Source organism: Dermacentor andersoni, chromosome 2, assembly GCF_023375885.2.
Source record: "Dermacentor andersoni chromosome 2, qqDerAnde1_hic_scaffold, whole genome shotgun sequence".
Classification (NCBI taxonomy): domain Eukaryota; kingdom Metazoa; phylum Arthropoda; class Arachnida; order Ixodida; family Ixodidae; genus Dermacentor; species Dermacentor andersoni.
Window position 1 is genome coordinate 45,507,404 of NC_092815.1, and position 23,479 is coordinate 45,530,882.

Sequence of the window (23,479 nt, forward strand, 5' to 3'; positions counted from 1 at the left end):
CTCTATCTTGTATTTGCAATTTTCGTTTCCTAACACGTTTACTTTGCTGTTGTGACCTGCAATAGCATTTGCTTTCTTCATTTTGTGTTACTTTTGTTTTTGTGTGTGTGGCCATACAATGCGATGGGTTTGTTTATTTTGTATCAAAATGACGGCAAAAAGAAATGTTAGACTAGACTGGTCAGTAAATCCTGTGCATGTGCAATTGGCAGTACCAATGGCAGTAGAATGGTAACTCGATTCTAAGATACTTTGTCGGCATGTGTGAGATTGTGCTGAGTGTCATGACAAAATAAGGGTGAACTCAGTATGTTAAGAGGAAGCTTTAGCTGCAGCCCAATTCCGATGCCACCTATTCAAAAACATGTAAAACACAAACACTTCTTTCTAAAATAACCACAGAGCCAAGTCTAATGAAATTTCTTGCATTTGAGTTAAATTCTAGTGACCATTGAAAGCGGAATTTTTACTTAAGGTGTAAATGTTTTTAAAGGAATTTTCAAAAATTCATAAGTTTAAAAAAAAATAGAAACACGAAGTTTACATATTCATAGCTCTGTACTGAGAACAGATATTGAAGTTCTGTAAACTGCATCTGTTTGAGCATCCAAAGCAGACAAATTTAATACATCAATTTATATCTGACGTGATCTTGTTACATTGCTTACAAGGGTTTTGCAAACTTTCTACTAATATATTAGGGGTTTATATGAGAGCCATGTATAATACATCAATTTTGTCTGCTTTAGATGTACTATTAGGTGCACTTTACAAAATTGTAATATCCTTCTTCATTTATGAGCTACAGAGCTATAAACTTGAGTTTCATTTTCTGAAAATTTGCAATTTTTGTCGATACTTATTAGAAAATTTACTGTCTAAATCAAAAATTCATTACCAATAGTCACTAGCTTCTAACCTTTTCTTTCAAACTCAACCAACTGCATAAAATTTGACGCCTGAGTTTCAGAGAAAAACAGTTTCTCCTTTCCCATGAATTTAAGTTGAAGCCCGAAGCTAAAGTTTCCTCTACCCGCCGTGATTGCTTAGTGACAATGGTGCTGGGCTGCTGAGCACGAGGTTGTGGTATCAAATCCCAGCCATGGTGGCCACATTTCGATGGGGCCAAAGTGCCAAAACACCTGTGTACTTAGATTCAGGTGCACATTAAAGAACCCCAGGTGGTCGAAATTTTCGGAGTACCCTGCTGTGGTGTGCCTCATAATCAGATAGTGAATTTGGCACATAAAACCCCATAATCAAATTTTTTTTAAAAAAACCCTTCGAAGGTTTTTGCCATATATGTGCGGCGGTGGTTTTTGGTCCCGCAAGGTCTTTGCCGTACGGGTACAGTTTCGACCCTCCGTTTGAAATTTCGCGCCGTAATGACAATACGTGCTCACTGGGAGGTGCTGCCACCTCTTAGGACTTACAAGAAGCATTTGAAATTTGTGCTACCTTCTTGCGGAGATAAACAGAACTGATTTCTAGCTTCAGCACGTCATGCAGACTGCGGCAACACCCCTTTCGCGGTTTCGGTTCCGCCGCGTGATCGCAACAGAGGCCCATGAAACGTGATTTTTCTCTTTGTCGGCACTCTCTTGCAGGGGCGGCAGAAGTTCATTTCTGTCTTGATTGGCGCTGCTCTTAGCTTGTTTATCATCGCCGTTCACGAGGTATTGTCACTCTCTACGGCAACGCGCTTATACGAGAGGGTGCCTCAGACATCTGCCCAAGGCAGCCGCACGCAGAGATGTCATGTGTGTGCCAACACAACTCATCGCTCCAAGAGGAGAACAGACATGCGTTTGAGGTGTGCAGACTGCCATAAGGCGCTGTGCGTAGACCCATGTTTCAAGCAGTACCACACTCTGAAATACTATTGAACGTTTTGCAGTTCTGAGTGGTGCCAACAGCAAAATACTGTTCCTAATTTTTTTTTACTATTTATTTCCGACTTTATACATGTTGTACATTCAAGATCCGCGATAAAGTAATTTGACCACCTGGGAAAGTTTTTTTCAGAATATAATTCAACCCTCAAAGGGTTAAAGCTTCCTCTTATGGGGTATTGATGTGGCAAATTTTTATACTTTCAACTTCTCATTTATTGTAGATGGGTACTTCAGTGATGAGCATTTACCTGTACTGAAACATTTTACATTCAATTTTTTTCACAGGAATACAAAAAAGGAGAGGAGGTGTTAGCAAGGTGGGGCGACCGCAGGAAGTACCCTGCAAAAATATTGGAGGTAAAAGAAGACGGTATGTACTCTATTTCTCATTCTGCCATGGATATATTGCGCATGTGTGCATGTGTTTGTTTTCACGATAGAAGCATACGCATTGTGTCTACAAAATGTGTATGGGTCAGAAGTGTGACAGTTCTTTTTCTTTTTTTTCTTGTTCCAGAATTGTACGCTGTAATCTTCTACGATGGGATCGTCAAGACCCTGAAAGCAATTAATATTGAAAAGATGCCCAGTGATCAGAAGGGCAGTGTGGTAAGCTTTTCCTCTTTCTCCCACATTTCTGAGATTGCATTGAACTTTTCTGGCAGTTCAAAAGTTTAATGTAATGTGAATTAACTGTGAAGAAGAAAATGTTTTAACTGTTTGGAAAGGACATCAAACAGGAATATTATGTTGAGCTGCGTCAGTAAGTTATGCTTTTACAATAGCAAAGTGGCTACTCTTACGTAAGCCAAAAAAGGCTCAAGAACAAGTCACAGGTATTGATGCTGTCCTAAGGTTACTACGCCAGCTCAACATGGATTTTAACGTCATCTATGCAGATTTATTTTGTTGTTCACTTCTAAAGCAGGACTGCACTGCATCGTGAAGGAGTCAGCGACTCAACTTTATGGGGGTTAGCTGTCCTATAGACACTTCTGAAACCTATGTCAGCTATAAAGTTTGCGAACTTTTCGTTGTGCCAAATAGACCCAGATACAAGAAAATACTTTGAGATCTCTGACGTCACACTGGCATACCAGCAGTGAGATTTCAGCGCCAAATTCACGAGCTGCGATTTTGTAGCGATGCCTTTTCCCGATGGCTAATGCCTTTCGGTGCTTTTCACATTCGTTAGTGATCAAGCAATCGTGAGTGGTCAATAACTCTGGAATTTAATTGGTGGGGAACTGTATGCTGGAGGGCATCACACTTTTCTCTTTTGTGGTTATAACAAGTAAATGTGGCCCTAGTGTAAGCGCAGTAGTTGCCTAAGAAAGGCACTCCTGTGCCATGGTGCAGGCTTTTCCTCGAGCACCTCAGAGAGAATCCGAAAGCAAGCGTCATCGTGATTCATCAAGCGACTCTTCAAAGAGGAGCCACAGCAGGCACGGAGAGCAGCGGAGGTTGTCTGAGGGTAGCAGCAAGGCACAATCCTCTATGGACACCAAGAAGAGTAGCAAGAAGGCAACGAAACCCAGGCTGTCCAAGCAGAGCTCCAAGTCGGACGCCCGGAGGCTGGAAAAAAGAGGTGCGTGGCCCTCACTTGTGCAACACCGATTCTTAAAGACGAGCTGCATTGCCAAAACGCGTTGCCCTTAAAAAAGCACTGAAGACAGATATTAAGTTTAGCTTAAAGGGACACTAAAAGTTAATATTAAGTCAACGTGGACTGTTGAAATACCATCCCAGAAACCTCTAAACGCTTGTTTCGTGCGAAGAAGAGACTTATTTTAAGAGAAAATGCGTTCTGAAGCATCCGCGTACCTCTAGCACAGTTCAAATCACCCGCCTTCCGATCGAGGAGTATTGACGTCATGGTCTCATAGTGATGTTGCGCCGTCGGTGAGTAAAACGGCTTCCGCAGACGGCGCTACGGCTTTTCTGCACAAAACGCAAACGCGCGGCCAGAAACAGAGCCAAGACAGAGCCGACAGCAGCGCGAAAGCGGAACTATGGTGGCCAATGGAAGGGAAAGCGCATGACGATAAGCTGGTTTTTTATTTTATGACGCCAACTTCGACGCTCGTTGCAATGGATGACCCTGACAACGACACATTAGCTCACGATGCTGGGCTCGAGTTCAGCGATTTAAGCACTGATGAACGTGACCTGCTGTTGAGGGCTCGTGCTGCCGGCGTCGTTGCGTACTGCTACGACGACAGCCTGCTTTGAAAGGCACTTCACGCGACTTCAGTAAGTCGACGTTGAACTCGTAATCCTCTTGACGAAAGTGCAGCGAGCACACTACGTGATTTTTCGGCTCTTTGCCAGCGCGCTGTGGCAGAGGTATGGCACTTAACCACTTCGAACGGAGAGGTTCACTCGTTGGCACACAGTGATAAGTAACGTTGAATTCGCCACTGCAACTGCCCTTGGCCAAGTTCCGCGGACCATTCGCGCATCCCACGACATCACATGGACGTGGCATTCTCGCTTCTTTTTCCAAGTGCGAGCTTTGCGAGCCAGCAGGACCACTGCAGCAGGACGCGATAAAGAAACAACTGAAACTCCAAAGCGCGTGCGGCGCAAAGTCGACCACGCAGAGTCGAGCGAAAACGGAACCTTCCGATCACCCATACTACTCAAGGGTAACGTCAAAATGTTATTTTTTTCTTAGAATCGAATAGAAGTAGACAAGTAGCATTTTCTTCCGTCTTATAATCTAATGAAATGATCTTTTTAATATGAGTAGTTGAGTACTAGTGAAATAAATTATGATGAGGAGTGCTTTCGTTATCGGGCTAGTAACGGAATGTCACTGGGGGGTCTCAAATCATGTCGTGCATTTACCTCAATTTCTCGGTTACTAAAGTTCTGTTCGCGATTATATTGACGCCTTAGACGTTCTAGAGCATTGCTTTATCACTTTAACTTGACTTTCTGGTAACCTTTAGTGTCCCTTTAAGTGTGATATGACAGTGCTACAAGTTGTCCAGAGCGTCTCTTTATTAAGCAATGAAAAAAGGACTCGGGTGTACAAGATAGGCACCACCTCTGTGAACATATGATACCAGTTTCCATGGCATAACATATCCTATTTATAATTGGTAGATCGTAGTCGGTCATTGATAATAAAAGGGTAATTACAATTCATTTACACAAAAAGGAAATACTGTTTGGTTAATGTTGTTTGTTCTCTTCTTTTTTTTAAATACCCACCACAATTAGTCACATGACCTGGGGGTGCACTGGTCACGTGACCTCCCCCCCTCTCTACCTGAAATTTCTGTGTTATGCAGCCTGCCCAGCCCTTTCCTCACCCTGCCCCCTTTCCCCCAAAAATTTTCTGGTTTCGTCACTGCTTTACAAAATGGGTTTTTCAGCATTTCCAGCTTGTAAGGTTGCCACACTGCAGTGACATTCAGCCATCAGTTAAGTTTGGCACCAGCCCAGTGTGACTGGCAGCCTAGTCACCATGAAAACTTTCCTACTTTGTGCCTACCATCAGCACTCATGTATGGGTGCAGCTTCTTTCATCTTTCAGCCACAGGCAGCAGGATGTATTAAAATTGGCAATAACCGTGTGGTTTCTGAACCAGTGTAGATTAGTGCAAAAGCCATGGTGGATGGGATCGTCAACGTAGGCGTCTTTCCTGTCTAACAAGCAGACAACACAGACGAGTGATACAATGGGGAGCTAGGAGACACAATTGAGACGACCAAGCAATACCTAGATGATGTTGAAAGCCCTTTGATGTGGCTGTAAGGTGAAACCTCAAGTGCGAGAACCGTTTAGGCAAGAGGCACCTGTGTTGAGAAACGCAGGCTCTGGAAAGCTATCTGTGTGCCATCTGACTGCAGTAATATGTAGCCAGTCATATGTTATGACCCAAATTAAGCAGCAGCACTTCCACTTAAATTTCTGATGTTTCTGTGGCAAACGTAGATTTTCCAGCGACAATCGTGATTGCATGATTGCTTGCTTAAGAAAACTCGGTGCCATGTAGCAGTGCCAGATTCTATTTGTCATGTTCATACATGTTCAAGGGCTCTTCAGCAAGTTGTGACATTAGCATTAGGCATTTGAGTATTGATTCTGCTTAAAATCACAAGTGCTAAATGGGGATGCCCATTTAATTTGCAGAAGCAAGTGCTTCTCCTGCAACAAGCACCTCAAGTACCTCATCGCAATCCAAGAAGAAAATATTGCTTGTAGGAGGGAAATTTATGGCCAAGAAAGCCATCTACCCTGAAACACCCGCAAGCTCCAAGCGCAGAAGTGATGTAAGTGCTTGTAAGCAATATATAGAGACAATGGGAAACCCCATTATTAAATATGTATTTATCTTTTTTGCCAATTTTCACCAGTAAGGTTACGAATTATGCTATAAAAACATGCTATAGGGGGTTTGTGTAACTACACATCTCATTTTGTGTAGTCATTCAAAGCCACGTAATATAACTCTAATTAAAGAGACATTAAATATAGACATTAGGTTTAACATTTTAAACATGAGACACATAAATACCCAGAAAAGCAATGTTTATTTTTTGTCTAAATGTGTAAAATAAATTGAGAGTAAAATCAACAAAAAGAAAAACTATTTCACAAAATCTTTTTGAGCAATAAGAGGGCAGCGCCAGTCAGAAAAGTGGAAGTGGGCTTCACTACAACACACTTACGGCTTCATTTGGGACCTGTACAGGCAGCCCTCATCATGTGTGTACCATAGGTGTAGATTGCATTTGCTTTGCATCATGTGTGTGATACCACTGCAGCCGGAGATCTTGCATCAGTCTGTCTCCTCTCACTATGCTTTCAAAAGAAAGCGAGTCGCATGCCAAGCTTATTCTTCTTCATTCTGCGTTCCTGCTCTAAATCAACAAATGATGCTTGCTGTCTGTCATTCAGTGTTCGCGAAAGACATGTAGCCTGAAACTGTACTCGATAGCGAAACTCTGCAACAAAAAAAGTTTCTGATGCATTGCCTGTAGGTAACAATAGTCCATTAAAGGGTTGACTAGATTATCGGATTACACTTACAGAACACTAAATAGGTCAGCCTTACTGCAAGCATAAGCTTTGCAAACCAGAAATGATGTAAAAACAAAACACAGGAGGTGACTTTGCCAAACAATTCATGCACTAGCTCCTGGTTTTGACAACATAAAATTTGAGAATCTGTGCTCGGGCTAGATTGTGGCTCATTGATCTAGCAGAACCTCATTGCATTCTAAAGCATGCTAAGACTCAACATGGCACTGGCTGGGGACACATTCCCTGTAGAGAAACAACCTCAACTTTAGGGTGCCTGTGATAAATGTTTAGCAAGTAGGTAAGAATGCTGCTGCAGAAGTGCTACCGTATTTACACGATTGTAAGTCGACCCCCCCCCCCCCCCTCCCCCTATATCGCGTGTGACAGGGAAAAAAAAGAAGAGCATACCCGCGGGCGCATTTTATAACGAAAATTTATTAGTAACTGGCATGGTCACTGGACTACTACTCCTCACTAGGGCTGCCATCATCATTACTGCTACAGTCCCACAGCACGTCGCCGTCCAGCGAAATTCCGCCTTTACATACATACAAAAGTCCACGCCCAAAGCACCCAACTACACACAGGCGTCAGGGAGGCTCTTTTGAGATGTCCGGTTGGCGTAAGTTCGCGGTCTTCTACCGCCAGCCACTCGTACTCACGGCGGAGCAGGTCCTTAGAAGGCGAAGATAAAGGCTTGTCTCATGACCATGTCGCACGTCACTGGCAGGGTCCGATCACGCATTTCGGCAACATACGCCGCAAGCTTGGCCTTCAGTTGCAGAAAGCGTCCCGACTTCAGCCCGCAAAAATCTCTTCACTTGCCGTCACAGGTGAAAATTTTGCTTTGCTGCCGTCGCCACTCTCGTACCAGCCATTAAAAACATTAAACTTGCGACCCGCTGCGCAGTTATTTGTTTCTTCAGCGTAAAGGATGGAAGCCCTCTTCAACGTCGCTGTGAACGAGCGCCAAATGTTTAGTGAGCTCGGAGCATTCATGACGATTGAGGAAGCACAGAAGTAGCATGTGGCTGGCAGTCAAATTGAACGCATGAAACTAAAGAGCTGTAGGGAAAGAGAAACGCGCGAGCCGCAACAGGTGTCTGCTCTTCCATGAACTATCAATACTCCCTGTAAGAGTGCCGCTGTTCTGAGATTGCAGCTGCAAATGGAACAGCGGCACTTCCCTGAACTATCGACGCCCCCACGTTAGTGCTGTGTGCACTGTAAAACTCAAAAATGTTGAAAAACCCTTCCGAAAAGCGAACAAACGCACGGGATAGCGGAAAGCTACGGGTGGGGCCGTAGAGCAAACATAAAATTGGAACTACGTTGTAGCTCCCCTGATATCCCATTGGTCTCGCATTGCTTTTCGGTGCCTTGTTTTGGTTTCGACTGTAAGTCGACCCCCCCGCTTCAGATTTTCAAATTTTAAAAGAGAGGTCGACTTACCATCGTGTAAATACGGTATTATAACTATGCCATTGTTCCAGTTCTGCCAAGCAAACTCTGTCGTGTGTCAGCAAATGGCAGAAAATCGAGCGACACAATGCTTGGCATGGCTTCTGAGAACATCACCCAACAGCCAAGCTTTTTCGTGCAACTTGAGGCACATTCAGTAGTATTCTACCATGCTTATGCCACACGGTTTACACCAATGCAGAGGCTCCTTTATTACATGGGAGCCAAGGAAAGCCTGCCTATGCCAAACGTTTAGCTGCTCCCAGCATCAAGCAAATTTGCCGTGACCCTCCAGATTTCAGAATCTTTGGAAGGGAGCAAACCACACCGAACCTGACAATGAAAAGGCACCTGCTCTTTACTGTTGGCGCTTGCTACGCACAGATTGACTTACGATAACACACCTACCGTAAAGTTTGGATAGCCCAGTCTTTGGATGCTTTGGATGGCACAGTCTACGCTCGTTACAGTGGACCTGCGCACAACAGACTTTCGGATATAACGGACCATATTTCAACCTTAGTTTGCTCTACCTATTTTATTAATGCAATGAAGTTCACTTTTAAGGGACCGTGCTACAACGGACGAAATCGGCCATATAAAATGGTCTTGTGTCGTGTCGTGTTGCTGGCAACTGACTCGCGAGGGTCAGCCGACAACCGCGGCTCAATATTGTGCATGCGAGGGAGGGAGGAAAGCGGGGCAGATGTGGAGTGAAAGCATGCTGGCTTTCGTGCATGAGGCACGGAAGTGGGGGGGTTTCTGCTCTAGTTGCTGTTAATGGCACAGCCGTGCGGGTGCCGCATCTTGAAAACAATCTGCAGTGTGGACAAAGTGCGCCCAGAGCCAATAACTTCATATGTGCTGTGCTTTCAACGTTTAGTTCGCATTAAAGCGAGAGACTGCATGAAGGTTGTGGGGTCTTCAGGTCTCACAGGAGTACCGACCAGCGCAGGTTCGAACTAAGTGAGCCACAGGGCCGCGTCAGCCTCTAGCAGTGCTGCGCGTGAGCTCAGGCCACAAGGGGCTACCGAGCAACGCACGCAAGAACACAGTATTGCCCTAAGTTGACCGAAACCATTTAGTGTATCTGACGGCACCTGACACTGCACAAACACCCGGTCCCGGGGCGGTGGGGAACCAAAGAGATTCCGCACCAAGGGCGGAAAATACAGTCAGGGGCGCCTGTAGCACGTCGCTGCGAGAGCACAGGCTCAAGCTGGGACATGCCGCTAAGAAAAGTCCCAGCAGCTATGCTACTTGCTCTCACGATAACCAATGGGCCAACTAGCGACAGCTTGGGCAATCTCCTTCACCTTGGGCCTCCGATAAGTGCAGCTCGGCATGGTACGACCTCGCGCGAGCACTAGGCACCCGTTCTTCGGCTTAGCGTCGGGATAGGATCAACACGAGGTACGCGCTCCCCGCGCGGGCAAAGGCACCGTGCGTGAGCTCAGTCCTAGTCACAAAGGTGTCGGCAGGCAAGAGGAAGCATGTACGTAACGGGCGCCGTCCCAAAGAGCAAGAGTGCTGCTACTGTCACGGCAGTAGCCACCAGGGGCCGCTCCGTGACGTCACTAGCTCCGCCCTCACCGCGAACCACCGCGAGTGGAGCGCCACCGCTGACAACTGGTTCGGAGCGAGGAGACAGTATGGCTTAAGGATTGCAGAAAATAGGTGAAATGCGCCCGCGCAATGGCGCGTTGAATTCCCCAAATCCCCACAAGGTCAATTCACTCGCTGTTGCTGCCACGCTTCCTCACTCCAACGTTTTGACAGCGACTTTCCGCGGTCATCGAGCGAGATGTGTTAATGTTTACCTGTGCGCGTGTGACATGTAGCTTGGAGTTAGTACGCTAATGTGTACAACTTTATACAGCTGATAAATCTACTATCCTTACTTCGCAAAGCTGTCTACTAATTTGCTATTGCAATTGATGCTTCACCTTTCGGGCAAAACTGCGACTTTTGTTGCTTATTTGTTTTTTACTTTGGACGCTCGTCACCCACTCTTTGCAATAACATTGTTACACATCACAACCAGATTCGGAAGTGAGGCGTTTCGGATATTACGGACTTTGGATAAAAAGGACAATTTTTGTCATTATCAGGGTCAATTTTAATGAGAGTCTTCTGTATTTTGTAGAAAAACTGAAAAGCAGCACATTTTGTGCAATACCCGCCGTGGTTGCTCAGTGGCTATGGTGTTAGGCTGCTGAGCACGAGGTCGCGGGATCGAATCCCGGCCCCGGCGGCCGCATTTCGATGGGGGCGAAATGCGAAAACACCCGTGTACTTAGATTTAGGTGCACGTTAAAGAACCCCAGGTGGTCGAAATTTCCGGAGCCCTCCACTACGGCGTGCCTCATAATCAAAAAGTGGTTTTGGCACGTAAAACCCCATAATTTAATTTATTTTTTTTTAATTTTGTGCAATAAATGAAGGATTGCCGGAATAAACAGGTCCACTATTAAACTGAGAACCTCATTGGTATTCAGTACAGCGGAATGTCATTGATTTATTAGATCCAGAGTAAAAGAAAGGCACTTGATTCTATTCAACAGAAATTCTATTGGTGAAAAGAAAATATTTTCCAGACCTTATACTAGAACTGAGCTGTAATCAGTGCTGGCATAGTAATCTGGTGTTACCTTTAATAAGAGTAGATCGGTCTGTATATCTTGATGCTAAATTCATGTTATGCAATGCCAGAAGACTCCCAAGTATGTGTAGCACTGGATTTTCTTGCCCAAATTTGTAGCATTAAATTTTGTGAAAAAATTTGATAGTCAATCTCATATTCTGCTTTTTTTTTTTTTATTGATTCAACTTGAAATCTGCTATTCGGTATTTGCTCATGCCTATTAAGCTTTTGTCCAAAGTTGGAACTCTTCTTGCTTGCCTTTCTCTAGCTTCTGTGACCTGTCAAGTGATTGAAGTCTGCAGCATGCTAGTGAAACTGTATGTTATCTTTCTTGCAGAGCAAACGTAAATCGAGTCTCGCGGGGGATGAGGCTTCACCAAAACGGGAAAGAAAATCGTCAGCTACAGCAAAAGGCATGGTTCCTCCCATTCTTTGTGAATTACTGTGCTGTAAACCGAGGGTCCCCTTGCAGTCTTTGACTTTGGGATCCTCATCTGTGTATTATCTCTTACCCATTCATTGTACTTAAAGAGTAATAAACTGAAGCTGAAAAAGAAAGCATAGGCATAGGAAAAAGTGGTGGTGGCTGTTGTATTATTATGAAAGTCTCTGTAACGGAGCCCAACACCCGCTCTCCCTCATTGTCAGAGGTATCAGAAATGTGGTTTCTTTGCATATATTTCCCTTCTTTCTGTGTGGAGAATATGAAACACTGTAGGACTGTAACATCTAAAGCAAAACTACTTTTGATTTTAAAATGTACACTGATGAATGGAAATGGGCAGGTTCATAGTGTGCATCTGTCATTACCTCTTCCCAACTCCTAGACTTATGGATGTCTCAGTAACTTGTCACTCATGGATTTCTCTAATGCATTGTTTGCAAACAGTTATAGCTACGCCTTGATGGTTCCTAGATGTTCAACTGCAGCTGCAAAACCAGTGTAATCATTCAGTGTCAAGCACCCCTTTTTAAGTGGAGGTAAGGGTGATGGCATCTGCTGAAGTGAAATCCTGGCTATGTTACTGTTAGCAACAAGTTTGGCATTATAGTTGTGCAAAAAAAAAATATATGTGAAGAAATGGTGTATTCATTAGCAGAAAAGCCAATAGAAGTAGTACCCTGCAGTGCATCAATTGGAATGGGTTTGGCAATGGCTTTCACCACAGAGGAAGTGCATTTTCCATTTAAGCTGCTGCAGCTGATAATGCACACTGTTGGGTCCCAGCTCCAGAACTGTGTCACTGTAGTAGAGTTATTATAGCACAGATAACAGATGAAAAATGCGAGAATGCATAGCCGGTTGCTAACTCTATCAAACACCATTATTCGTCTGAAGTAAACAGTTCAGTAACATTCACCACTGAATCTTGCAGTGAGAAGCTGGTTGACAAGCATGTCCCAATGCCGTTGCTCTCAAGTTAGCATTCATAATGTGTGGTTGCAAAATTTTGTCATGGGAATCACTGATGAGCATTATTGACGGGGCACTAATTACTTCAGTAGACAGATGGCACTGCCCTCCACTTTTCGGAATACAAAGGGGGCTGTCGGAGTGGAGGCTAAACAAGGGAGATTTAATATTGTTTGCTCTTTAGACAAATGTGCACGCTTTCCTAATTATCGGCGCCAATTACATTCAGTAGACAAGCTTCTAACAACTGCAAAACAGAGAATAGTCCACTTGGCACCCAAGCCATGCATAAAGATACTGTGCCTCTGTAGCAACTGAGCAAAATCCAACTGACCAAAATGCCCTTGGGTTTACGGGGCGTAGCAAAACCTTGTGAATAGCTTTATCATGTGTGGGCATGTCTGTGAGTGTATGTGTTTGTGTGTGTGTGTGTATCACTGTGTATATCCTAAATACCTGGAGTAGCATGCCAGGCAATTGGCCAACTAACATCTCCACCTTCCCATTAAAGTCAGCATTTCTCTTTAAAAAATTTCTATCTATGCTACTTGTTAGTGATCTTTAACTTTTATTTATTTATTTATTTATTTATTTATTTATTTATTTATTTAGAAGAATACTGCCAGCCTGAGTGCCAGGCTTTAGGCAGAGGCAGGCGTAGAAAGCAAACGTGAAGTTGCCGCATTTCATACATGCGATCGTAACAAACATATCACTGCAATAACATCACCATGAGTACCTACAAACCAGCACATTCTACAAAGTTTTGTAAGAAAAAATAGAACAGATAAAAAAGGAAAAACAAACATTACAGAACAAGAGAATAAAAACAATGTAACTTGATGCCATGGTCTAAACTCCACTCAATAAACAAAAAGCAAGTAACAATATGGAGAGAAAATTTCATGAGAAAGCAAGTAAAGAAGTTTCATCCGTTCCTGGTAACGCTTTGAGGCCAGGCTTTCCAATTGTGTGTCATGTAGGAGCTACGTTAGGGATGTGTGCCAATTATATGTGTTATAGATGAATCTTACCAATTTGTGCTGCATCTTTTCAAGTTTGGTGGTGTTCGTCTGCGTGTAAGGGTCCCAAACGGCGGTGTATTCCATTATCAGCCTGATATACATTTTATATGCTAACAGTTTTATGTCGCATGTTGATTTTGCCAGTGTTTCAGGTACCAAAGTTTTTTCAGTGCCTTCTTTTTTTTCCAATATGTGTTATGTGCTCATTCCATCTCGAAGTCGCTTGTAATTATTACTCAGAAATATTTATAGCATGATTCGGGACTCAGCTGAAACAGATTTAGAGGACACATTATAAATCTTAACATTCTGACGACGACATGAGAGATAAGCTTCTATCCACGCTAGCAGGGTATCATTTTTAAGTAGTGATTTTAGCTTTAATAACAATTTGGGATGATACGTGCGATCGAAGGCTTTTTCGAAGTCTAAAAAAAATGTCGACCTGGCTATGGTTATGTAATGCTGCAGCGAGGTCATGAACTATTTCAAGCAGTTGGGTTACTGTTGACAGCCCTTTTCGAAACCCGTGACGCCGCATATCAATTACTTTGTTACTATCAAGAAAAACGGAGATATGTTTGGAAATTACATGCTCCAGTGATTTGGCACATGTGCACAGTAGTGAAATAGGTCTAAATGATGCAGGTTGTGACAGGTCGTTAGTTTTCGGGATAGATGTTATTTAGGCGTATTTCCAATCGGCTGGAAGTTTGGCGCATGCCAGTGATTTGTGAAATATGAGGGTCAGGTGTCTTACGCACCATTCGGCATACCTTATTAAAAAACAGTTTGGTATGCCATCTACACCGGGTGACCTCTTAGCATCTAGGTTTAGTAACAGCGAAAGTACATCTTCCTCTCGAACCAAAACGTTATCAATAGCCGGAAGGTCATCATAGTGGTTAAAATATGGGTTTAAGCCATCATCACATGTAAACACGGAATGAAGATAATCATTAAGGGCATTTGTAATGTCAGATTTATCAGTTGCGACTACTTCGTTCAGGCACATGCTACGCATGGTTTGTTTTTTCACACAAGTTTTTTCTTTTGCATGATTTGTTAGACTACAGTTTTTTTCTACAGTGCTAATTGCATGCATTGCTTTCATTAACAGATCTTGCAGATGGCAGTTCTCATGCTTCACTTGATTTTCCACACACCGTCACAGCTCAAGATCACTGTGCATCCTCTGGTAGGGTACTGATTGCATTTTCTTCATCACTCTTTCTTAGCCATGCACATCGAGTTTTTATTATTATTCTTATTATTAAACGTGTTTTGTACCCGCTTAATTGCAATGCTGCTTTTGTTTCTGGAGGTGAATTCGTGAAGTTGATTTTGTGCTCCCTGCTGACTGCTTTGGCGCAAAAATTACGGTACAGTCGAACCCACTTTCGGCTTGGACACCCAGCAGCCAGATTTCATAGTTATAACCGATAATGCGGCATCAGGGCATTGCAGTGACCGGGTTATTCCACCATGAAAGACATACAAAATTTGATGGTGCAGCAGCTTCTCATTGTTATATATTGTTAAAACCGGTATCATTATAAGTGGGTTCAACTGTATGTATGATGTCCGAGACCTTTGCAGAGTAGCGACATGCCGCAGTGGTTCCCAAAGGTTGCACTTCTGGCCAACTAGAACGCTTCACACTCTTGTGCAGAATACAGTCATGTCCCGCTGGTAGTAAAACATATCACAAGCTCTCAAATAAAAAAAATGTTGACTGCACTTCCAGTTTTGCAATAACAGGTGATTGGAACCTGGCATTGTTTTGAAAGAGATATACAACACTCCATTTCATTCTTAAGATGGCTGTTTCTAAAGGAAGTTTGCAGTTATGTGTGGGAATGCACCGGGAACAAAAAATTACACTGAAAATCCTGGTTTTTTGGACTAAAGTGCTGCTGAATTGTTACTGCTGATGCCAGCTTCATTGCTGGTAATTCTTTAGCATTTTTAAGTCCTAGTCCATATGTAACTAACTACTGACATAACAACCACTTTTTGCGAAACTATCGAGTTCGTTATAAGCGGGTTTGACTGTGTATCCATTTTAAAGGTATGCTTAGTGAACATGTCATTGTATCTGTACATAGCTGAGTGGTGCTTGTGCTATTCCAATCATTTTGCTTACATTGGAACAAGATATGCTTGGTTAAACAAAAGCCTTTAACACTACACTTTACTTTATTCAAGCACTAAATGTGCACTGGGAGTTGCAAAGGTAATGCAGTTTCCACACTGTAATGTTTAGGTGGGTATTACTTTTTTATTTAAATTTCCCTTAACTTATCTTTCTTTTTCTTCTTTTACTTCCCAAGGCTTAGATGTCTGGACAACTGCGCAGTACACGCCAGATGGCAGACGAAGTAAGCCGTTGTCCTTGCTCTGCACTGTTTAATGTCTTAGCGAGCATGCCGCACCCAAGCACACATTCACGAATGGAAATTTTCCCTAAGCTAGAAATGGGTCAAGGTTTGTTATGAGAAAGATTTCGAAAGGAGAGTCTGCTCACAGTTTTGCATGTACAAGCAAACTATGAGTTGTGTAAGCTTGCAGTGTATTGTGTTAGACCTATTGGTGGCACATATCTTGATTGCTGCAGTACTGAACCAGATGAGGACAGATAAAGCAAAGGTTTAACGTAGGCTCAACTTTTAGTGCTAAGCCAGATGCAAGTAAAGAAATTAAAAGCAAGAAGTGCTGCAGTCATCTTCTTGCTCACTTTCTCTTGAATTGGCCTCATCAGGTTTCCATAGAGCAATGAAAGTCCTAGTTAAGTGCATGTGTATTTGTCACAACATGGTGGGAACTGTACAATTTTCTTCTTATCCTTGCAAGTCACCCTATCTATTGTGCAGCCAAAGGTCCTATAATTGTTCTTTATTTGGTAATGAAGAATTTACATTCTTCCAGAAATCAGTTGAGCCTTTACCTTGTCGTTTCCTGCGCAGTTGCCCCCAAGGAGTTTATCATTGAAGAGGATCACAACCACTTCAAGTGTCACTTTGAGGGTTGTAACAAGAGCTTCCGCAAGGAACCCCTCCTGGCATCGCACCTCAAGCATTACCATGGAGGCAAGCCTGTGCTGCCAGCAACGCCCGATCGTACTCCACCAAGCACAACTCCTGATCTGCCTCAGCCTGTCTCCTTTGAAGCAGTTGAGCAAGAGCTGGTCAGAGCCAAGTCAGAGCACCCTTCAGAGGCCCCCATGCCTGAGGCAGCTTTTGAAGACTTGAGTGAGGCTTTTGGTCACAAGGAAGGAGATGGACTGCCCATTGATGAAGCAGCTGTGTGTCCTGACAAGGCTAGTGTTTTGGAGGCTGGGGCAAAGCTGGAGACTCCAATAGTATCTGAAGAAGCGACTGGAACAGGTAATTTCCCATAAGTGGCTTGTTTCAGGGATTTCAAATAACAAATGTTCTCTTGTGAAATTCAATTTTTTATTTCAGTGTAGCCGTAAAGGCCCTCTAGCAACGGTATTACATGGGGGAAAATAAATGGTAAATCGTGTCCGCCTGTAAGTAAAAATAAAGCAAAGCAGGGACAGTTTGCTAGGACGAGCACAAGCAAAGATACATGAAGGCATTATTGAACACATGTAGTAGTTACTTAAGGCTCAAGGAAGAAAAAAATTGATGGTCACAATGGAAAAAAGTGAAACTTCGACATAGCGATGGGTCGCATAATTTCTGTCTCTGTAGCTCTGAATCGGCCAACGTAAAGGCTGTTCCTCGCAATTTTTGCACATTTCATGTTCGTATTTGAGTTGTCATGTTCACATTTCATTTGTCCAACGATAGCACCTGTGGCATACTGCTAATGAAACCTAATGCCTTGGACTCTTAGTGACATTCAATTCCTCCGTGCAGCACAGCTGTCACACCTATTTAGATTCATTTTGCATTTCTGTCTCCAGGTGCACCAAGCACTGAGCAACAGCAGCAGCAGCAACCATTACCACTGACAATGCCAGAGCAAACACCAGCACTGGAGCAGCTCTTCACAGCACTCCCACCACCTACATCAGCTGCTGAGGTGCAACAGACAGCAGCAGCTGCAGTGACCCCTGCTACCACCACAACCCCCACCACACCTGCAGTTCCACTTGCCAAGCCACGGCGCATGCGCTTCATTCCTCACTTCACTACACTGGTAGAAGGCAGGGAGAAGCGCAAGATTGCCAAGACTGAGAAAGCTCTAATCGCCGACATGGAGGCTGCAGCCAGCCGCAGGGCATCAGCTGGATCTGGAAGTGATCGCAAGCGCAAGCGCACATCAAGCACACGTAGCGACAAGTCGGATGATGGCAACAAGCGCGGTGCTACTGTTAAGGAAGAGAGCAGCCGTAAGGCAAAGGCTTCCGAAACAGGTGACCGTTTTTCTTTTTTCTGTTGAACAATGCACAAACACTAGAGAAAAACTAAGTTGATCATTTATGTTCAGTGTAGTGCCAATTTCTTGTGCCTGGCTTCAGCTGCATTTCCTGGAAACTGATAGCCACAGCTGGTAAAATAAGAAGGGGAGGAGGAAACAAGAAAATGCAGTACATTGAACTAGTTTAGCTTAATTTGGGGGCTAAAATCAGAATGATATAGGGCGATGGTTCTCAAACGGGGATCCACAAAGCCATTTCTGCGGGTCCGCAAAACCCACTCCTGCAAACAAAAAGAAAGAAAAGAAGAACCCCCCCTCCCCTCTTGGGTTGTGGCCACTGCAAGCCTTCGGGTATTCTGGTGAGGGACTGTAGAAATGTTTCCCCTTCTCCATGAGATGGCTGTAAAGCATTTGTTGCAGTTTTCTATGACATATACATGCATACGAGCATGCTTTTTTTCCAGGCTTGCATACTTGGACAGCAAATACAGAAACAGGTTGAATGTCGCTACAGATATGCAACTCTGGTTACACGGGACCGCACCACATATTGGCAGGCTGTCCAGATTCAATTGTCGTGGCACTTTTGTTTGACCATTCTTTGGCAGGTAGCAGTAAAAGGCACCTGTTTCACGCTGCATGTTGTGTTAATTTATACCCCCATCACTTCCACCGCTCCATAAGGGGTCCCTGATACATCCATGGCTGAGAATCGCTGGTATAGGGTTTCATTGCAGGTATACAAGGGCTGCACCAACCTGCTCCAAAACACTAATTTCGAACAGTCGCTAAATTTAGCGAGATGTGCGGTTCAGTGGCAACCACACATCCATAGTCATGCGTTGGCTAGTGTGTAGCCCTGGAATCCAAGCCTAAGCAGAATGCAAACTAATGATGTTAAATTTAGGTTTTAGTCCACCTTAGCGGCCAAATGGCGGTTCTAAAAGTTGGACAAAAAATGCAAACGGCTGAAATTGTGTTCACGGTAACAATGTTCACGACATTTCTTGGGCAGATCGAGTCTGAAAGTTTTGATAAGCCATCGAGAGGAGTCCAAGATATTGGTTGCAGTTTTACATTGGCTGTATGGGACGTGTGGCAGAGCTGCAAATAAGCCCACATAATCAAACTTGTGCAAAATATTGGTCGGCAGTGCAGATAGGAAGGCCAGTGAACATTCTTATCTCTTTATTGTTTTCAGAAATACCAGAGTTGTTTTCTCGGCAAGCGATGTAAAATATTGACAAACATGCAATGACTAGGGAAGTACCATTACATTTACTTTGCGGTATTCTGCTGTCCTGTATTGCCAAGAATTCAAGATTAGCGGAGGGCACTGTGCAAACAGCATTCACTGTATGTTTATGGGTGTTGTTCAGTGTGTTCACTGTAAGTAATTCTTGTTAATTGTGCATGTTTACGTTTAGTTAGCAAACTTTATAAACTTACCTAATCGATGACATGTCAGTTAAGATGTTGTGAAGTATGTTGAGAAATGACCAATAACAGCATTGAAATCAACCTAGGATTCTTGCGGCCTTTTTTTTTTTTTGAAAAAAAAAGAAACCCGTGAAATTTTTTCAACACACTACTGTGTGCCAAAGGTTGCACTTCCCGTATTTGATGAGACAAATCTCATCAAATACGGGAAGTGAGAATAAGTGGCCGCACTCTCTTCATGATGTGTCAGCAGCTTTTGACGCTCATCTTCAGTGGTTATTAAGCATGAAGTAGCGCAATCTTGTGTAACGGTTCACTTTCTGAACCGCTACGAGGCCGCATTCCTAGTTCGTGCGTGCATAGTACACACAACATACTAGGTAATGACGTTTATGTCTAAGATGGTTGATAGTACGACTGGCACGTAAATGCGTTGTCACATGGAATTTCTTTAATTTTGCAAGCTTTTCCTCCTTTTTTTTTCTGTTCAAAAAAAGGTTCACACAAAACCTAGGTTGTTTTATATGCTGTGATCGGTCATTTATCGACATCCTCCACAACCTTTGCATTAGCACCTTATCAAATAAGTAAGTTATTAAATGTTAGCTAATTAAACATAAATATTAGTTGTTTGTGCATAACAAAAAACCTATAAACACACATTGAATCCTGTTCACATAAAACCCTCAGTTATATTTTTCTTGGACATATTTAGTTGGCACATCCAGTATGTAACTTAAGAGTGGTTTTTGAGAAACTCTTAAGGGTTTCAAAAAATTTTTCTTTTTATGAACTTTCTTCCACCTTACAGGCTTCTGCCGAACTGATTTGTCATAAGTGTTCTGCAAAGTCAAATGAGGAGTACTTTTTCTTCATCTGCTTCCATTTCACTCATGCTAAGCCTTACCAAGCGGCTCCAATATATGTATCTGCTGCTCCAAAACAGACAATTCATGCTCCAAACCTGCTCCAATGTTCCAAATTTGCTGATTCCAGAGCTGCTTCAAAACCCCCTTGGCCATTTCCATTCCTGCATTGTATAAACAAAATTTCAAGGATGCCTGCAATCTATAATGTGCAGAACAGGCATTAAACCAAACAATAGTTATTAATAAAGAAATAGAAGAGTTGCACAGACGGTTCCTGTATTCTTTTTGCAAAATGCCTCCATCGGCTTGTAAGCATTGTTGTCCATGCTTCTGCTGGGACATTCACTTTGTAATGTCACAGCTCAAACTTCCAGTATATTATACAACACATAGGAATGTGTACCCGTGCTTCTTTTTATTAACAACTCGTTTTCCTATTCACGGTGATGGCAGAATGTCTCATCTGGCCAGTGTAGCCTTTTCTATTTTACCCTTGTTGCAGCTTGTTGGAAAGCTTTACTTTGCACATGTTTGAAACTGCCATGAAATTGTAATCTTGGGGGTAACAGCTGTGCACTAGTATGTAACCACTATGAAATCACTCGTTGACAATTCTCATTGCACGAAAATTTCTTGCTGCCAGAAAATTTTATTGTAAAACTGACATAGTGGAAATTGTTGCAAATGGCATGCACTACTTCAGTTGCTGAGGGGCTTACATTATTTAACCTCTTCCGTGCCTTGGACGAGCGGTGTTCATCCATGTGCTTATGGTGAAAGCGCCAAGGGCAAACTCAGCTCATCAGCGGTACTTCACATTTTCTAGCAATGCCATGGATGAGTCTAGTTTCATCCAAGTGCTTAGTCACGCTTTTAGTAGATGGCAAAACCATAATCTAAAGGACAGTGCACACAGAAGCAAATTTATCCTTTTTGTGGAGATAAAAGATGTTGGCCACTAGGATCTTTGAAAGTAATTTGGCCATTTTTGGTCAGAATTTGAGGTAATGCAGTAAAACTCCTCTAACACGTTTTTCACAGGACTATGAGAAAAAATGATTGAATACCCAGGAAACATATTACGGGAACGTGCTGTTAAAAATTATGCCTTGTATTGACGGATATGCTGCGCCAAGGAAAGTTCATATGTGTCAAGGCACCACGACCATAAACAGACCTTTTACTGAATATTCAAAAAACCAAGTACTGTAGTAAATATTATATTCGTATTCATAAATGACTGAACTATACAAACAGAATTTCCTAGTGGTTCCTGATGACTTTTCAACATGACAAATGTATGCTCTGTTCACAAATGTCTTTTTAGTAACTATTGCAGACAGCAAATCTGTATGGTTAACTAATGTGCTCATGCTTCCTTATACGCAGCCAAGGAAAGTTCAGGGCATGGACCTGAAAGTACGCCAACTACTGATTCTGGTGATACATCTTTGGAGGTAAAGAGTGATGAAGTTGTAATGTGCGTGTGCAATTGTGAAGAGGAAAGTGGCCTCATGATGCAGGTATGAGGGCTATTTAGTTCTTTGTGGGTCTTACATTTTGACATGGGTCTCTCCCTGCGTTTAACCTTAAGTACTTCCAACGGTACATAATGTGCAATCCTTAAGGCTTTATTTCAGACAGCCCCTCGCCAAGTTGGGTCATTGCAATAAATGCAGAAGCTTGGTGTGCACAGATGATTTGGTGAACTCGTTCTGCAATGCACTGGGGCACTGGTGGGAATGCTGGTGCCAATCTGTGCCATTCCGTTAAAGCTGCAAATATGAGAAACTGCACCAACGGGAGCTGCAGCAGGCAACACATATGGTTAGAGCTACTACACTGTATGCTAAACTTGTTGCTGCATCTCTTTTTGTCACTCATAAGTTAGAGAGCACAAATTATGTGCCTTTAGACGCACTTCTGTACACCCTGCTTCATGTCCTGTTTATTCAGTGACACAGCTTGCCTCATACAGTTGGTCTTTATTGAAATTGTCTTGCTATGACAGCAAATTACAGTGGAACCTCGTTGATACAATCCCATTAAGTACGATTTCCCAGCGCCAATGTTTGCGATCGAGAAGACAAAAAAATTACCCAATAGAGTTATGCTTACTATTGTGATAGCAATTATATGGACACTCCAAGCACATTTCTGCCGCCACCACCACGCGCCATATGCTGTATGTGCAAGTAAAAGTGTGCGAGAGCGAGCCAGCGATCGCGGCTGAATCTTGCACATGCAAGCAGGGAGGAAGCATGTTGTCTTCCATTGCGCGAGACTCCGGGGGCGCATTCTACTCCGGGCAGCCGCGCACACCCACCCAGGTTACTGTATCTTGAAAGCCATCTGCGATGGAGACAGAGTCCGCCTGTGCACTGTGTTTTCACAGCTTGGTTCGAGTTGATGCAAGACGTAGCACGAAGGTCAATTCGCTCGCTGCTGCTGCCGCGCTTCCTCACTCCAGTGTTTTGACAGCTAGTTTCCACGGTCATCAAGTGAGATGTGTTCACGTTTGCTTGTGCGCGCTTAACACCATGGTTGGCAATTTAGTTTGTATGCCTATGTTTACAAGTTTATACGGACGATAAAGCTACTATCCTTCGTATAGCTAGCTGTCCACTAATTTGCTATTGCAATTGATGCTTTGCCTTTAGGATGAAACTGCGACTTATTCCTGTACCAGCTATTCGCCTCCCGGGTCGTTGCATGCCGCATTCACAGCTATCGCCTCCAAAACCTATTTCGATAAGCATCTTCACCTATTCTTTTCACAGTGCTCAGCTTGATTTCGTTTCGATTTCTCGTCGTAGTCTTAAAGCATTACGTAATAGGAAAACAACAAAACATGTCCAGCCGCCCAAGCCCCACCAGCTCTACGCCTGTTGGCGTCTCGTGCGTTGCGCGCAACGATTCGCATTATGTAGATATCTAGTCAAATACAGTTGAGTCTGTTAAATTTTTTAGTTACTTCGCATCCTACGTTTTCTCATTCAGTACGCTTTTTCTTGTATTTTTGGTTTCTTTTCAAAATGTATGAACGAGGTTCTGGTGTATCTGTATGATAATGTGTGTGCGTGTGTGTGTTTGGTGTCTATGTATTATCTTTCCAGTACATTGTTCGCAATAATTTATCTGTTAGTGCTGGAGTGCTATGTTATAAAATATTACTGTCACTGCAGAAGAGCTTTTCGTATTAGTTTTGTTGTTGCTGCACATATTCTGTGCAACATTTTGTTCTAGTGTTTTGCTGTTGTCTCCTCATTGAGAAGCATTTAACACATTCCTGTTGTTATTTTTG

The 23,479-nt window shown here is 43.2% G+C and overlaps 1 protein-coding gene across 4 annotated transcripts in view; it reads left to right on the forward strand.

The window, feature by feature from the left end:
- Positions 1–23,479, forward strand: part of LOC126542360 (PHD finger protein 20-like) — a 50,966-nt gene that overhangs the window by 5,642 nt on the left and 21,845 nt on the right. For 3 of the 4 annotated variants that reach the window (XM_050189405.3, XM_050189407.3, XM_050189408.3), the window contains exons 3-12: positions 2,181–2,265; positions 2,413–2,504; positions 3,255–3,483; positions 6,040–6,179; positions 11,376–11,451; positions 14,598–14,675; positions 15,811–15,858; positions 16,444–16,863; positions 17,409–17,861; positions 21,565–21,698. In XM_050189405.3, the coding sequence (XP_050045362.1) occupies positions 2,181–2,265; positions 2,413–2,504; positions 3,255–3,483; positions 6,040–6,179; positions 11,376–11,451; positions 14,598–14,675; positions 15,811–15,858; positions 16,444–16,863; positions 17,409–17,861; positions 21,565–21,698 (1,755 nt within the window). The remainder of the gene's footprint in view (positions 1–2,180; positions 2,266–2,412; positions 2,505–3,254; positions 3,484–6,039; positions 6,180–11,375; positions 11,452–14,597; positions 14,676–15,810; positions 15,859–16,443; positions 16,864–17,408; positions 17,862–21,564; positions 21,699–23,479) is intronic. The other variant, XM_050189406.3, reaches the window with a different exon arrangement.